The 16,913-nt window shown below is 46.0% G+C and overlaps 1 protein-coding gene across 2 annotated transcripts in view; it reads left to right on the top strand.

Annotated features, from left to right (window-relative positions):
• GRIPAP1 (GRIP1 associated protein 1) overlaps window positions 1-16,223 on the top strand; it is a 364,281-nt gene extending 348,058 nt beyond the window's left edge. For both annotated transcript variants that reach the window (XM_029610458.1, XM_029610468.1), the window contains one exon: window positions 13,753-16,223. In XM_029610458.1, coding sequence (XP_029466318.1) covers window positions 13,753-13,845 — 93 coding nt within the window. In that variant the 3' untranslated portion in view covers window positions 13,846-16,223. The remainder of the gene's footprint in view (window positions 1-13,752) is intronic.
• The last annotated feature ends 690 nt before the right edge of the window (window positions 16,224-16,913 follow it).

Raw genomic sequence — 16,913 nt, 5'->3', positions numbered from 1 at the left:
GGGACCCCTATGGGATGACATGATGTTCCTTTGTTCCCTTTGATTTCATTGTTTTCTTGTGTGGCCGACCCTTTGGTTAGCCACTAGATGGCCCTAGGTCGCTAACCATCAGGACTAGTAACAACTAGTGGAATTGTCCATTCTCTTTTCAGTCTCTCCAAAGAACTGACTCTGATTGGCTATCCCAAAGGCATAAGATGGAGCTAAAGATAGTGTGGTCATTTTGAGTTGGCTTTTGAGGCGCAAAGAGCTATTTTTCCCTTCCTGTTGAGATGGGCCCACTAAGCCAACTTGGTATTTTTCTTGCGGTCAGAGAGGATTCCTCATCAGTGCACTCCCTGTCTGATAAGGTCTGACTCTCTCTTTTTTTGAAGAGAGATTTTGGTCAGCTTTTGGATTAGTTTTCCTTGTTCTGGAGAACACCCTGTACCCCCTTGGAGAGAGGAAGCCCCCCCCCCCCCCCCCCCCAAAATCCAGAGAGCAGGGGCTGAAGACCTAGTGATCCCTCTACTCCCTAGAGGAAGTGAGACCAGTGACAGCACTATCCAGCGTGAAATATTTTGGACAGACATTTGAATTTTTCCCCATTTTGTTAATGTGGAGGCTTTTCCCCACCCCTCTTCACAACTTGAAGGAGAATAGAGAGCTTTGGTCAAGACTGCGGAACATCAGGCTTCTCTCCCAGAGCAGTCACACAGAGAGGAAGGAGAGAACAGAATTGAAACATCAAGATCTGGAGACTCCCAACCGGATCTCCACCCCAAAGGGATCAGGACACAGGCTGTGGGCAAAAGACAGAACTTTGGAATCAGGATTCCCCAAATTATTGGGCTGTCTGCACAGATGAGGAGACAGTGGCAAGCTCCCACCCAGGAGTTGGAGGGATGGACACCAGCACTGCAGCAGAGAGGCAATGTAAATATTCGGATGTACAAGTTTATTTGAACACCAGTCTGAGTCCTGCTTGTTTGTCCCTGAGGAGAATGATGCCGGTCTGAGATACACTCACATTAGGAGAAATACTCCACCACCTGGGCCACAAAGGATTTCCTCCCTCCGTGGCAGTTGTAGAAAGAAGGTGAAGGATGGGAAAGAGTAGGCCCCCCCCCCCCTCGAAGAAAAAATATTTTTATTGCCCTAGGGGAAACAGCAACCCCCCCCCCCCCCGACAAAGGGTTACCCTTGCGCTCATATGACATACAGTTGTTAAATCTGGACAGATTGTAAGTTTGTTGTCTGCTTTGTATGTTGTTATACCAATGTGTGTGCCTTGATTTTTATATAAAAAGTTAAAAAAAAAAAAAAAAGAAATCTACCCACCCAGGACTGTGGGCCAGCACTGGTAATCAGTATGTGCCAATGATGACATGTGCTCACCAGTGTCTCTCTCTCTCTCAACTCCTCTACCTTGTGCCACTATTCTCTCTCTCTTTCAAACCTCCACACTGGCCTCAACAGTCTCTCTCTCTGTGTCTCTCTCTCTCCCTACCCAGTGGTCTCTTTGTCTTGACACGCCCCCATAATAGCAGCTTCCTCTCAACCCCATCCCACAGCTACAGGCCTCTCAGATTGGGTTGAGTCTACTCTGGCAGCACTGCTTCATTATTTGGCCCGTGTGACTGCCGACTGTCGCCTCCTTGGTGGCGTACGAAGAAATCAACCGCCGCCTCCTTCCTTCCTCCACTCCCTCCTATTGGTGCTGCTGCTGCTTTTCCTTCAACCGGTGTGAGCCCAACTGAAACCCACCTCCACTTCGGCCTGCGACAGCCGACCTGCTTCCTCTTCTTTGGCCCATGTGGGCTTCTGACCATTCTGCAGTATCAGGTCCCCGTCCCGTCCCCCCCCCTGCACAAAAAAGATGCCCTGAACGTAGGAAGGGTGGGTAATATTTTTTAATAAATAAGAAAAAAAAAAAAAAAAGCAGCAATGGGCGCTGCCAAAGAATACTGCTGTCACATCTTAGATAATCTATACATGAAGCTCTCTAAATGGCAATTCCATTAGCAAGCTGTTTTCCCCTGCTCAATGCCTCCCTGCAGTCTGCCTGCAAGATTCACCTCTTAGCAAGACACAATCCCTCTGACAGTGCTGCCTGGTGATGCTGCAAGCCACGAGGAGGGTTTCTGTCCTGCGCGGTGCAAACTCTCGGGAGACTTCGTCAGAGCTATTTCTGAACACGGCCATTGATTTTTATACTATTGTTTGGTGCTTTGTTTGGTTTATTTTTAGTGAAAGTAGATACTGTTACTAAATCTGGAATCTGTGCCCCTCTCCAGAGATTTCTGAAAAGATATTTTTACACTGGTGGGAGGAAGGTAGCAAAGGAGGAGAGAGAGAGCATGGCTGAGGCAGGAGGAGTACTGTAGCGCTGCAAAACAAAAAAAAAAAATCTGTTCCTGTGAGTGCAGGGTCTGTAATTTCAGCCTCCTGAAGGACTAAGGTGGAGACTGCAGGGGGAAGCAACAGCCTGTAATACAGCACCTGCCTCCTGCATGATTCCCTCAGGCAGCAATCAGCCTCATGGAGAGCTAGAGAATATAGGGAAGAGAGAGACATGTAGCCTTCAGTGCCCAGCCTTGAGCTCACACCAAGACACCCTGCTCTTTCTCGGGTTCAACAAACTTTGAGCACGATGGTTTGTGCATGTGTAGCAAACTTATTGCGTATGGGCACGCGAGCAAAGATACGCTGGAATTTTAAATCGTGCGCATTTATGTGTGTGTAAGATTTTTAAAAAGTCTAGCGTACGTACGTGTGCACCCCTAATTTTAAGCCATTACCCAAGCAAACGTACTTCGCCTATCTTCCTTAAGAAACTGCCAGCTGTAACGCACCCAGGGAAGCAGATTTTAAAACCTGCTCGCGTGGACATAACTAGTTTTTTTCCAGTTATGTCCACCGGTTTCTTCAGTCTTATCTCGAGGTCACCCAGACCCCTCCCACTGGCATGTTAGGCCTCAACGGCGATTTTTTACAGACTTGCACCTCTTCAGGAGCTGCAGTAAATATGCGCGGGTGCTACATGCGGCGGCTGGTTTTAAAATACGGAGTTGCATGCATAACTGCTCTACCCCCAGCTCCACTCCTTTTTTTAATACTTGCACGTGCGTATATTTGCACATAATTTCCAGCTTTTAAGTATATGCATTGCTCGCGCACAGCCCAGATTTTAGCGTATATGGGCTTTTTAGGATGAGCAACGCTTTTAAAATTCACCCCAAAGTGTTATAAAATTTTTTTTTTTTTTTTTTTACCAAGAATTCACAACAGTATTTTTGGTGGCCTCAGTGTGTGGCCACCGGCTCCTGACTATTTCCTACATTCATCATTTTTCTGGAAATAGTCAACTTCATCTGTGGTCACAAAAAATCCATTCCATAATCATCCTGCTACACCGGTACAGACAAATGGGATGTTTCTTCCCCACCCTTGTCAGCACACGGAGGCGGACAGCGGAGGCTTTCTCTGTGATGTCGTCACTGCTACATGCATGTGGCGCAGCCCAGAAAAAGCCTGTAAAAATGGTAGGACGTGTACTGGTGGTGCAGCAGGAGTTTGATCACTGGGCCTGCCTGCCTTCCCTGTGGGGACTTGTTTAAGCAGAGGGTTTGATTTCCCAGTGCCAGAGAGCCCAGATGCCTGGTTCTCCAGCTTTGCAAGCCGTGTGAAGGCTCCTGTCTCCAGAGGGGGTTTGGTAGAGTCAAAGGGTTTCTTTGTGGCAGTTCAAAAAAAACAAACCAACAAACAAAACAAAAGTCTCAGCAGAATTAGATAAGAGGATCCTCTGTGACTCTGCCTTCCCCCTTTTCTTCCTCCAAACCTCCTCACCTAAAAAAAAAAATAATAAGAGGCTATGACAGCCACTGGAGAATTTCAAGGACTGGCTCCTGCAGAGAAGTTGTTTTCTGATTTGGGGATAAGTCGATCTGGGCTCCAGTGGAGAGATTTGTCGTACCAGCGCTGATCATCTTTAATTCCTGTGACTTCAGGCAAGACCCATGGCCGAGAAGCCCGACTGTGGCCATCGCTGTACAAACTGCAATTTAAATGCTTCTCATCTTACTCTGGGTCCATGAGCCAGAAGAGCAGGGAAGATTCTGGGGGTGGCTGCCGAGGCTTCTGTGATGGTCAGAGCTGTTGCAGGGTTGGAGCCCGAGACGGAAGCAGTTTCTCACCCCGAAGGCCAGGGTGGGAGCCCTTTCCTGTAGGAACAGCCGCTATATTCAAATCTCCGTACACCGTTTGGGAGACTTCATAGGCTTGGCCTGCATATTTTGGGAATCCTCTGATTCTAATGCCTCTGAAGGAAGGAGCCTAGGTAAGATGCTCCTAATCCCTGCCTTCCTTAGAAGAGTGAATTTTTTCCCAGTTTCCGCACTAGGCCTTCTGCACTTTTTGGAAGCCTGGTGAGGAGAGGAGCTTGTCTATGACATCAGATTCTGGATCTTGAGCCAGACTTCCAGCAAGGGATTTGGTAACTCCTAAGAGAGCCAGATTGACCTCTGAGGCAATGGAAACCCTGGGTCTCTGTCTAAGGAGCTGCAACTTGAGGATTCTGAAGATTTTTTTGTTGGATGTGGCTAGCTGTGTGTTGCTGGAAGAGGGCAAGCTTCCCTCAGAGAGGGAGGATAATTCCATAATACACCTCTTTCGCAGGGACACGGTCTCGGCCTTCATTGATCAGGTGGTGTCACCCCTTAGAATCTTAGATTCCAAGATTAAGGAGACCTTTTAGTGGGACCTCATTAACAAAAAGATTTGCAAACCTTCAAAAAGCTTTTCCTCTTCACGCTGAAGTGAAGGACGTTGTTAACTGAATGGGAATCCCCTGAGAGGGGCCTCGGGGTGAAGAATTTTAATAGGCTGCATCCACTTTCACAGGATGCCATGCAGCATGTATTGCAGATGCTGTGGGTTGATGCTGGTTTTAGCAGTTACCAGAAGAACCACTATAGCGGCAGAGGAAACATTAAGATTCCCTTCAAGCAACTCTTTACATTTACAGCCCTGTCAGTGCAGATTGCTATTTGTACCAGTTATATAGCTCTAGCGCTTTTTATGCTGGGTACAGTAGCTTCCTGAAGGAGAAGAGGCAGCCCAGCTGGAGTTGGGAGCTGCATTCTTAGCAGATGCTTTGTGTGACTTTATCCGAATTGTCTCATTGTCTGTGGCATTATCTGTTGCAGCTAGAAGACTTCTGTGACTCCTGCTATTGTGTAACAGATTTGTGTAAACTCCTCAATAAAGGGACATTGTTGTTTGGTGAGGATCTGGCACAATTGGTTAAAGACCTAGGGGAGTCCAAGCTGCATAGACTCCCAGAGGACAAGGGAAGGTCTTTTTATTGTATCAACAAAGGCCTTGGTCGGTTTCAGGAGGCAAAGTACAAGTAAAAGGTTTGATTTCCCACTGCCAGAGGGCCAGGTGCCTGGTTCTCCAGGTTAGAGAGCCCTGCTGTGCAGGCTGCCATCCCCAGACAGGGTTTGGTAGAGTCAGGGGGGCTTCTTTGTGGATGCCTATTTCAGATGCCTCAGGTTGAGGAATCAAGCGAGTGGGAGCTTTCGGATGATAGTGGCCCGCTGGGACACTCCTCTTGTGCCTATTTGCAAGAACGTCAAGGTCTGCCATTTTCTTCAGTCATTGCAAGGAGTTTGGCCCTAAAGGCATAAGTTGCCTTGATCCAGTGATGGCCAAGAGCAATACTGGTGGTGCAGCAGGATTTTGATCACTGGGCCTACCTTCCCTGGGGGGGGGGGGGGGGGAATGGGGACTTGTTTTGCTATTGGTGGCTGTAACTGAGAAACACTGAATTGCAGTAGAGTATAAGAAAGAAATAAGAGAGCCAATTCCCAGGTTCTGAGATTGGTCTGTGTTGTCCCTGGTCAGATTACATTTATAGTCTTGTGGTTGGATGCCATAGATTTTTCTGATATTCCGGAAGATAGCCATCTTAGTCTGTAGCAAAAATGACACAGTGGCATCTTATAAACTAACCAGTTAATTGAGGCAAGAGCTTTTGAGGACAGAGTCCACTTCATCAGATTTTTCTGATATAGGTGCTTTTTCTCCCTCCCCCCCAGGAATATACAGAGGTTTTACTGCTTGTTCTTTTATGGGAAACCTTAGTTTCTCTGTGAACTTTGGGAAATGTCCATCTCTGATCTCTTTGTATTTTGTGCAGCACAGGAGGAAATGCATTTCTGTTTCTGTTTCTTTGGTATTGCATTGCATGCAGAGTTAGACTTTTTGGCATTTCCATGTCAGTTTTTATTTCAGGTTTATGCTCACTTGTTCTGTATTTGAAGATGATCAGTATGTTCTACATGTAACAGAGGAGAGGGATTCCGCTAATGTGTAGTTTCTGCACAGAGATTATTAGCAGTCCAGCTTGCACCTCTCAATAGGGAGGTGTATTGGGGTTATAGGGCCCAGTGCAGTATTTGTAATGCTGCCTTTTCATGGGTAAAGCTGTTTGAGTCCTGGCAGTTAGTGCTTTTATGGTATGGGTGGGGTTTGTCTCATTGCTATGAAGGTGAATTTGAATATTCATTTTTAGATGGTGAATAAGGGAAACGCCTAATTTTGCTCTGTACACATCACTGGGAGAGTTTGTGTACATGGAATACCTGTTTGCCGTACAGGATGTGCACTGTTTCTATGGGGGTGTTTGTCCCATTCTTTATAGTTTGGGGTTAATGATAGACCCCAGGCTTCACTCCCATATAAAAGGACTGGTTAAACGATGACATCAAATAATGTTACTAGCTTTACTGGAGGATTGAAACTGGCCAGGGATTTCTTTATTGCATAAAGGACTCCTAGAGCATTTTCTTGTAGCATCGTAGTCACTTTAATGTTACCAGATGCATTTAGAATGAGGCCAGATATGCATTGTCTAGGGCATGTTCTACTTCTTAGTTATCTAACTATCTATATAATTCAAATATCCATCAGTTGTTCTATCTGTCTTGCTTTTTTGTGCACTTCTAGGTGGAATTAAGGGCTGAAATCTGGCATAAATGTAGAAAGATCAGTGTTTATGGCTTGGGAAAATCTAAAATCTCTGAAAAGTGGCATGAATTAAGAGTCTGGGGGAGATTTACCCCCCATTATTTTCCCATCAACAACAAATAAGGACTTTGAAAATACCACGAGGTATAACAGTGAAAAGGAGAACTCTCTTGGCACAATCACAAGCCACCACCAGGGAAAGGGAAAGAAGAGATCATAATTAAGCGGATCACAAGTAAGAACAGCAGACACATGAGAGCAGATAGACATGCACAGAAGAGAACATGGCAAAGTGTTCAGGAAAGGTGGGGGAGGAAGGATTCAGAGGTGGTCCATATACATAACTCTTGCCGGTCGTCTGTCTATTGATCTGTTAAGAACTGATTCTTGGTACATGTACAGATGATCATAATTTGCCTTTGTTTGAAATTAAATTGCATGGCTGGATTTGATTATGTCTGTTCTGGTATTATAATTGTGCCTAACCAGCACAGGTACACTAGTTGAGGAAAAATCTGAGTTTACTGGATTTTTTTTTTTAACTTTTTCTGGAAAACTATAACTTGTCTTTTCCAGATTCACCTGTAGAGCCCATGATCTGCAATAGATCTCTAGCAGGTTTAGGTTCTCTTATAGACCACCTGGAGTAGAGGATAAAATGAGCATCTAGGCTGCATAGTGCGGGCATTTGATCTGAGTCATTTAGTTTTAGTCTTGGGACTGAGGATCGCACTGGTAGTATGGGAAGGTCATTCATGATTGATTTTGCAAGGGTGGAACTGAGACCTCGTCACTGTCTCCCTCCTTGCTCCTGTCTTTAGCTGTCTGTCTACAGGTTGTTTATCTTTTCCTCAGAATAGGATAAAACTGAAGTCATTACTTTTTGCTGAAGCCTTCAGTTGTGTTTAGGGGTTAAGCCAATTTTTTATTTTGTATTAGCCTTTTCCTTCATTCCATTTGAGTTTTCGGGGGGGGGGGGGGGGGGGGGGGGGGGGGGGGGGGGGGGGGGGGGTGGCATCATTTGCTAAGGACCTTTTTACCATAAGGAATTTATTTTAATTTTGGAATTATGTGATGGTCATTTTATACAATTATAACAATTCCTACGTCGTTGTCATCATCATCATCGTCATTTATTTATGATCACGCTTTTCCACTGAGAGAGTTTAGAGCATGTGACAGAGCAACTGAGTTACAATAAACAGAAACTGATCAGCCTAGAACAATAGCTGATCTACAAAGAACAGGGGATATATGGTGGGAACAAGTAATGATTTAGGCTTTGTACCACAGTTTGTTATCACTGTTTTAACTATTATAGATCGTGTTGTTGAAATTGCTAATTTTCAGGCTGATACAGTACAGTGCACTCCGGTGGTGCACACTAACCTGCGGTTGGGCGCGTGTTTTCGAAACACTAGCTTTACCCCTTATTCAGTAAGGGGTAATAGCGCGTTGAAAACGCGCGTCCAAACACCCCCCCCCCCCCGAAACTAATAGTGCCCGCAACATGCAAATGCATGTTGATGGCCCTATTAGTTATTCCCGCACGATTCAGAAAGTAAAATGTGCAGCTAAGCCGCACATTTTACTTTAAGAAATTAGCACCTACCCAAAGGTAGGCATTAATTTCTCTCGGCACTGGGAAAGTGCACAGAAAAACAGTAAAAACTGCTTTTGTGTACTGCCTCCGACTTGATATCATGGCGATATGAAGTTGGAGGTCCCAAAAGTAAAAAAAAAAAAAAAAAATTTTTAAAAATTAAAATCAGCCCGTGGCTCGCGGGTTGAAAATCGGACGCTCAATTTTGCCGGCATCTTGTTTCCGAACCCGTGGCTGTCAGCGGGTTTGAGAACTGACGCTGGCAAAATTGAGCATTGGCTGTCAAACTCGCTGACATCCACCGCTCCTGTCAAAAAGGAGGCGCTAGGGATGCGCTAGTGTCCCTAGCGCCTCCTTTTACCACGGGCCCTAATTAGCATTATTTTATTTACTGTATCGCGCGCTGGGAGCGCCCGCTCTCCCGCATTTTTCTGTATTGGCCTGTTAATGTGTACCTGTGTGTATGCATTGCTGTTAACAGCCTTGGGGGCTAATTTTAGTAATAACAGTTCTATAAATAAGATGATGATGATGATGATTTTAATGATATAATACAGATTCCCTCCTCCAATTCCAGTTTGCAGTAGACCAGGGGTGCCAAATAGGGAAATGATTCTTCTCTCTCTCTCTCTCTCTTTCTCTCTCTCTCAGTAGAATAGACTCAGACTTGGGTGTAGAGTTCCCTGTAGTAGTTGTTGTTGTTGTTGTTGCTGTCCTGAAGGTGGCTGTGTCAGCAACATGCTGCATGCGTTCCTGCTCCAGCATTACACACAAACCCATAGAATGGTCACGGTTTGTCATCACCTGATCCACAGGAGCCAAAGCAAGGATCCAACTATCACAGTCTCCTACAGTCAGGAGAAATCCAGGACTCTGCTTCAGGCAGGTGAGCAGGGTACATGGGCCTCCTGCTCCTCAGGTTGCTGCACTGGTGCTCATGGGCCCTGTGGTGAGGCAGAGAACCAGGCATTGGTCTCAATACCTGACACCATAGCTAAACCCTTGGCTGATATTATTAACTCTTTGCTATCAACTGGTATTGTCCCTGACTCTCTCAAAAATGCTGCAGTCAAACCCCTCCTAAAAAAAACATCCTTGAACCCAGAGGACCCAGCCATCTTCCACCCCATCTCCAATCTCCCTTGCATCTCAAAAATTATGGAAAGGGTCGTCAATCAACTATCAGACTATTTAGAGGAAAACAAGATCCTGCACTCTTCCCAATTCGGATTCCGCAAGCACCTCAATACAGAAACCCTCCTTCTCTCCCTCACTGACTTCCTTCTCAGAGGCATGGACAAGGGAACCTGCTATATACTAGCCCTCTTAGACATATCCGCCGCCTTTGACACCATAAGCAACTCCTCACCCGCCTACCCCATATTGGCCTCTCGGGCACTGCACTCCACTGGTTCACATCATATCTCACAAAATAGGAAATTCTCAGTAAAAATAGGCAACTCAGAATCTGCCCTTCTTGCACTCTCTCAAGGAGTCCCTCAGGGCTCCTCCCTCTCATCCACCCTCTTTAACATATACCTCACCCCCCTCTGCCAACACCTATCCGATCTTGGCCTCAAATATTTCCTATACGCTGACAAAAGCATTGGACCATTGGAGAAATTGTCTTGCCTCCATCAACGCTCTACTCTCTGACCTTCACCTAGCTCTAAACGCATCAAAAACCGAACTGCTCCTCATCTCCCAACAATCACCCCCCAAACCAGCCATCACAAATGATCCTGCCTACGATACCTTCACAAGGCAGCACGACACATGAAATCTTGGGGTTCAAATAGACCAACAACTGAACCTAAAAAAACATATCAATCTGATCCTCAAAGATGTTTTTTTTCAAACTTAATGTCATGAAGAAACTGAAACCATTACTTCATGCCACTGATTTTCGCACCGTCATTCAAGCCACCCTCTCAACAAAAATGGACTATTGTAACTCACTTTTCTTAGGCCTTCCATACTCTACAATAAAACCCCTCCAAATGCTGCAGAATGCAGTTGTGAGAACCATCTCCAATGCCCGTAAATATGACCATATTACTCCCCTCCTCAAGAACTTACATTGGCTTCCAATCCCCTCTCGCATCGTATACAAAACCCTAACATTGACACACAAAGCTATATTCTCACACAACTCAAACTGGCTCGTTGATCCATTCTGCCCGGTACAATCCAAAAAATCCACCAGAGCCTCCAATAATGGAACACTCCACGTACCCTCACTAAAAAGAGCACACCTTACCTCCACAAGGGAACGAGCCCTCTCCATTGCTGGACCCATGCTCTGGAATTCTCTACCCCCCAACCTCAGGCTCGAGACCTGCACCTCAAAATTCAGAACCAACTTGAAAACCTGGCTCTTCAAACAAGCCTATCAACAATAATACCCTCTCACCCTTTGCAAACATACCTGAACCATTTATACACACCCAAACTATCCACGCAAACCCTCCTTACACCAGTTGTACATAGTTCTTGATGTTTCTTCAAATTGTATACTCAGTGTTAATTTATTTGGCTAGAACCTGTTTCAGAGTAGCCTAATTCCTATGTACTTTCAATCTTCTTTCTCAGTTCCTATCATTCCCTCCCCAACTCCCTGTTTAATGTAACTATCTTTTCCTTAGGTTCATTGTTTTGATGTAAACTGATATGATGATCCCACTAATATCGGTATAGAAATTTAATAAATAATAATAATAATCCCAACACCGCCTAGCTGGAGATTATCAACAACTTGTTCTTTACCCTGCTATCTCTTCTCTGTTGGCCCAATGTAATGAGGTACACGCAACATAGTGTACAATTTATTTTTTTTTTAGCTTCAGTGTCCACACATTTTTTTGAGTGTCTGTTTTACTCTAGCTGCAGTAAGGGCTTTGGGCGCACAAAAGGAATACATGAAAAGCTGTGTATATTGCTTTGCATGGAAATCCCATGCCAGTCAAGGCATTAGCTATTATCCCACACTGCAGAGAGGTCCACTGGCGTAACTCAAGTTATTTGAACCCTGGAAATTTTGACTGCTGCAGCAGCAGCGTAGAATTTCCAGCATGCATGTTATTGCATGAAGCTGTTTATTTCCCCTCTCCCTCCTCATGCTTTATGTGCTTAAGCCATGACTTGTGTTTTGAAGATGCTCAGCAGAAACAGAAAGTGAGGGTGATTAGGAATTATCACAGACTGCTGTGCTCCTTTAAAGTTCTCAGGCTCAGACTTCAGTGCAATTAGTGTCAAGGTGAGGTTTAGCTTGCTTGTTACAGAAAGCTAAGGTTAGCTCCCCCCTCAGCCACACACTCTCCTTCTGTCCTGGCTTCTCACCTACAGGCACGAGAGGAGCTGGCAGGCCCTCTGTGTCACCCACAAAGGGAAGGGGAGTGTTTTCCAGCTAGGCAGCTGGACCCTCTGCAAAAGTCACAGAACAAAATATACAGCCCTTAAGAGAAGGGGGACAGAGGAGAGAGAGAGCCCTGGTGCACCTCCCTCTCATTGCGCCAGTAGGCACAGCTCAGTCCATACGAAGAGAAGGAGAAAGATCTCCCACCCACCCGAGACTTAGTGCAGCAGCTGTGTGAATGCCCTGCTAGGGACTGCCTGCTCCTGCCAGTCTTCTGCTGGGGCTGCTGAGAGAAGCCAGGGACATGCACTGCTTCGAATATCCCCCTCCCCCCCACACACACACATGAAAAAAGCTGAGCACATGTTTTAACTTTGACTCATGCAACTCCGTTTCTAGGACTTCCAACCAGTCACCTTAAACCTCTCCAACTTCTTCAAAATGCAGCAGCCAGACTCCTGACTGGTAAAAGAAAATTTGATCACATCACTCCCACTCTGATTGTTCTACATTAGCTCCCTGCAATCCAGAATAATCTACAAAGTTCTAACAATAATGCACCATTGCTTGCATCCCAATAATGATATGCTTGGAATAAAATTTATTCCACATATTCCTACACATTCTCTTAGATCTCATGACAAAGGTTTACTTGAAATCCCAACTGTAAAAAAAAAAACTGCCACCTCAAGCAGAGAGAGCGCTATATCAATAGCAGGCCCCATGCCATGGAACTCCTTACCAGAAAACCTTTCAATAAGTTCAGACACTAAGAAATTTAAACAAGATCTGAAATCCTGGCTCTTCAATGCCTTCTCTCTAACAAATGTTCATCCTTAATTCTAAGATTTGCTCATTGAATGTCCTCCTGTTTATATGCCTTCCTTTTAACTCTTCCTTTGTTCTTTACGTCTAACCTTATACACACCACTGTGATCTAGTGATTCTCACATGGCATGACGGTATATAAAAATTTCAAATAAATAAATAAACTGTTTTGTGTGCACCTTTTTGTTTTTTGCATGCTTTATTAACTCCCAATGCATTACCATATTGTTTGCTTACCGCAGTGGGAGTGTGTTAAAGTATGCACTGAATTTCAGCATGCAATCTTAGTGCATGGCTTAGTATGTCAGCCCGTATGAGAGGGGTGGGGGGGGGAATAGGACAGGCAGAGAGAGAAGCGCTAGGTTGGGGGATGTGAAGAAAAGGAGGCCAGCCCTATTCCTTCTCTACCAGAGATTCTCTCAGGGGTAAGGGGTTGTGGAAGGCAGGAGGGGCTACATGGGGACTGGGTAGTGTAGTGGGGTGTAGTACACTGGTTGCAGAAGTGGTGAGCGGAGGCTGACAAAGGAGGGTAAGGCAATAGAGAAATTGGCACTTATTGGAGAGATGCTTAAGGGGATCTACAACAACTGTCAGTCATTTGATGATGAATCTAGTGGTGCAGCCTTCCCCCACCTGACTTTGTCTCTTTCCTTCCCCCTCTCCTATCTACTGTAGTAGCACTAGGGAGGAATGGAGTGTGCAGAGTCTCCCAGTGTTCAAAGCCTTTTATTTCTATCCCTTCTATCTCCGTCTGGCTCATGGTGCAGGGAATAAAGAACAGCCCCGGGTGTTTCTCTCTCTTCTATCACTGTGCAAGGAATAAAGTCCTAGAAGTTTTACAAATAGGGAGAGCAGGCACTTCCTGGTTGTGGCTGCAGCCCCAAGAGGAGGATGGCCTGTTACTGTTCACACTTCAGCCTTACGTTTATAAATCTGCCTCTCTTCTCCTTTCCAGGATCTGGAAGTCCTGTCCCAGGAAATTGTCCGCCTCAGCAAGGAGTGCATTCCTTCTCTGGAAAAGGATCCGGACCCCGTCTCTACTAGCTGAGATTTCACCCCTGCTCTTCTGCCCTCTGCCCAGCGGGCAGTCAGCAGCCTGCCGCCTACGCATGCTGGCAGCCAACCATACCTGGACCTCCTCTGTAAATTGTCCGTGCTTCACTGTGCCCATGCCTCCTGCCTCACCTTGTGTCCGTGAAAGAAATGGGCCCCCTCCCTGCCCAACTTCCTTTAAATAGCTGCTGTGTCCTGCACCATCCCTCAGACTCTTCACCTTCCTTTGGGCAGTGGCACTGGGAGTCCATGTCACCTGCCTCCACGCCCCCCCCCCCCCCCAGACTAGTTATTCCAGCTTTGTTTTGCTTGCGTCTGTTTATTAAGTGTCTGTGCGCATCTGTGTGCCTCGCTCTCTTCTTTAATCATGTGGACCATGGAACTTTAAAAGGAATACAAAGTCTATGGTGCTGGATCTCCTGGAATGGCCCCTAGAACTGCCTGTGCCACTGTGGGGTCCGTGCACTCAGAAAAAGTCAGAAGGGTGGGGATCTTTCTGTACTTGGCCACCTTACCTCCCACCCGCAGTCCTTCAGGCAGCAGTACCCCCTCTGCGATATCTTAAAACTGTTAACTCTTCCTTCGGCAGGATAATCCTGGGGCAAGGGTCTCGGCGGTGAGCCGCGCAGTAGCGGCGGCAGCAGCAGCGCCGCCCGTGCCCCCCGATACCTGTAGGCACTGGGCTGCGGCCGAACTTACACATTTCTTTGGCAGGAATGAGATGAGGACTGGAAAGGTAAATGACTGCACCTTAAGCCACCTTCTGTATCTGACAGCATTCCAAAAGTCGCTTTGTTTGGTTTATTTTGGGGAGGGTGTGGGGGATAGAGGGGAGAATTGTGCTGATAAGTGTGTCGCTCAGGACTGCATCAGCATGTTGTGGATCCACAGGAGATGGGAACAGTATCATCTGAAGAGAGACGCTTTTTTTTTTGGAAGTTTTTATTGGCATTTTCTGTAATCGTACATGCTCAGCTGCCTGGCACGGGAGCCATTCCAGTGGTTGTAAGTCATCGCAAGGCAGGGAAGGAATATGATTGGGCGGAAGGTCAAACCGGCCCCTTCTTTGAGGAGACTGTGCACCAGTCGTGACTAGAGGCTGAGCGCGGTACTGTGTAATAGAGTGCCCTCTTGAACGAAGCCGTGAGCATCGTACGGTCCATGACCCAGTCTTTACCAGCGGAAGCATCTTTGGTAACATCAGAAAGCCATGAAAAGATCGTTGCCGATTTTTTAGAATGAGGCTCTTCTAGCCTTGTGCAGCAATTGTAAAAGGCATGGTGAGGCTCCTCCTGTTCCAGCCGGTGGTGGTTGCCATGTTTTCTTTCCCCTCTGCCTTCCTGCAGCCATAGACTTCACCTCCTGCTCCTCTCACCATCCTCCTGCTTGCTTTCTGTGGCTTGTAAACAAAAAAAAGATGAGGGGGAGTGGCTCCAGATTAAAGGATGTTATTTAGAATAGATCCACTTCTCCTGGTTCTGGATTTGGTGTCCATTTGACTTGAGAACCACCGGGAGGATGGTGTGGAGCAGAGTCTGGTCCTGCCCTCTCCCCTCTCCCCCCTACCCATTCTCCCTGCTTGCGTTTGCCTCTACCTCCCTTGTCACTGCTGTAAAACAAATTGAAAAGAGGAATGCAGGAATAATTTATGGAGAAGGGGTGCAATGTGTGCTAGGGTTTGGGGATATGGCAGGGTGGGCTTTTTTGGTATAATGGGAGCCCCTCTTCCTGCTGTATGGGAGGGGGGACCCTTAGATTATAGGAAAATGGGAGGTGATGGGTTTGCACGTTGGGCGAGGGTGTATTATTTAATGTAACGGTTATTGGAAAATGATGTATGTACTGTTACAGAAGAAAATGAATCTGAACTATGTGCATCTCTCTCTCCGAGGTGGGCACTCCTGTTCTTTTTTTCTTGCACTGCTGGCTGTGCATTCGCAGCTCTGTTGCATGCAGGCCCTCACATACACATTCCTTCTCGCCTTGTGCAAGAGAGATTTTGTCCATATGTACAAAATATGACAAAGTCCTTTTTTGAATAAGGCTCACAATGATGATTATATGTGATCTATTTTTAGGGACCTTCGTTTTCAGGTTTTATTCTTTCTCCTGGGAATTTCAATGTTTTAGCAAACCAAATCAGTGGAAAAATTACTTTTCCACTATTTTTTTCTGTTGTATATGATAACATTCATTTTTCCATAGATTTTTTTTTTTTTTGTTAAACATTGCAATTTCCAGGCACAAACAAAAACAACCTGAAAATCAAGATGCCTGGACTATTTTACGCACACTCACTGTTTTGCCAGATGTGGCATATTTCATGCCTGCACTGTTGATCATGTTTAATTATATTACATACATATGCTCTTAGCGGCTGATTCACTGAGACTCTTTTAGTGTTCTGTGTTGGTGGGAAAATACCTTCATGACTCAGCCCCTTAATTTGCTAGAGCTCTTTTGTAATCAGATTTACGTTCAGGAATGCTCCTGTTTTCAGCCGAGGCTGAATGTTTCCCCATCATAGCTGAAGCCTCTCTAATCAGTTCCTGCCTCTCATTTACTTCAGCGAACCTAGATGCCCTCCCACCTTGTCCTCAGATTTAAGGGAGCGGGTGTGAGACAGACGCACAATGGCGCAGCCTGGCAGCATCTGAGGACAGAGCCACTGACAGCTGTATCAACAAACACACACGGCCACAGTGCTTTGTATGTCCAATGAGCCATCAGCTGCCAGCTGGGCTGCCCCCCTCAGATTTCAAAGCACGTGTGAAGCATTGCAAGGTCATACTGGGAGAGGCAAGGGTAAGATGTTTTACGTGCTCTTAAAAGAGCTGCCGCCTAAGAAGGTGTCATGTTATGTATGGGGTCTCCATCCGTAAAAGAAAAGCCTCTGTGTCACTTTCAGTAGTGCTGCAGTAAGCCGATGGCCGCCCAGGAGTTAACAGGTGCTGCAGCCGTTGGACAGCACTGAATGGCTGCTTCTTGTTTTGCCTCTCTAATTTAGTCTTTCCTGCTGCACCACACTCCCTTGTTCACCTCAGGCGTAATGTTGGGAAAACC

This window comes from Rhinatrema bivittatum, chromosome 1, assembly GCF_901001135.1.
Source record: "Rhinatrema bivittatum chromosome 1, aRhiBiv1.1, whole genome shotgun sequence".
Classification (NCBI taxonomy): domain Eukaryota; kingdom Metazoa; phylum Chordata; class Amphibia; order Gymnophiona; family Rhinatrematidae; genus Rhinatrema; species Rhinatrema bivittatum.
This window is presented reverse-complemented; position numbering and strand designations above follow the sequence as displayed.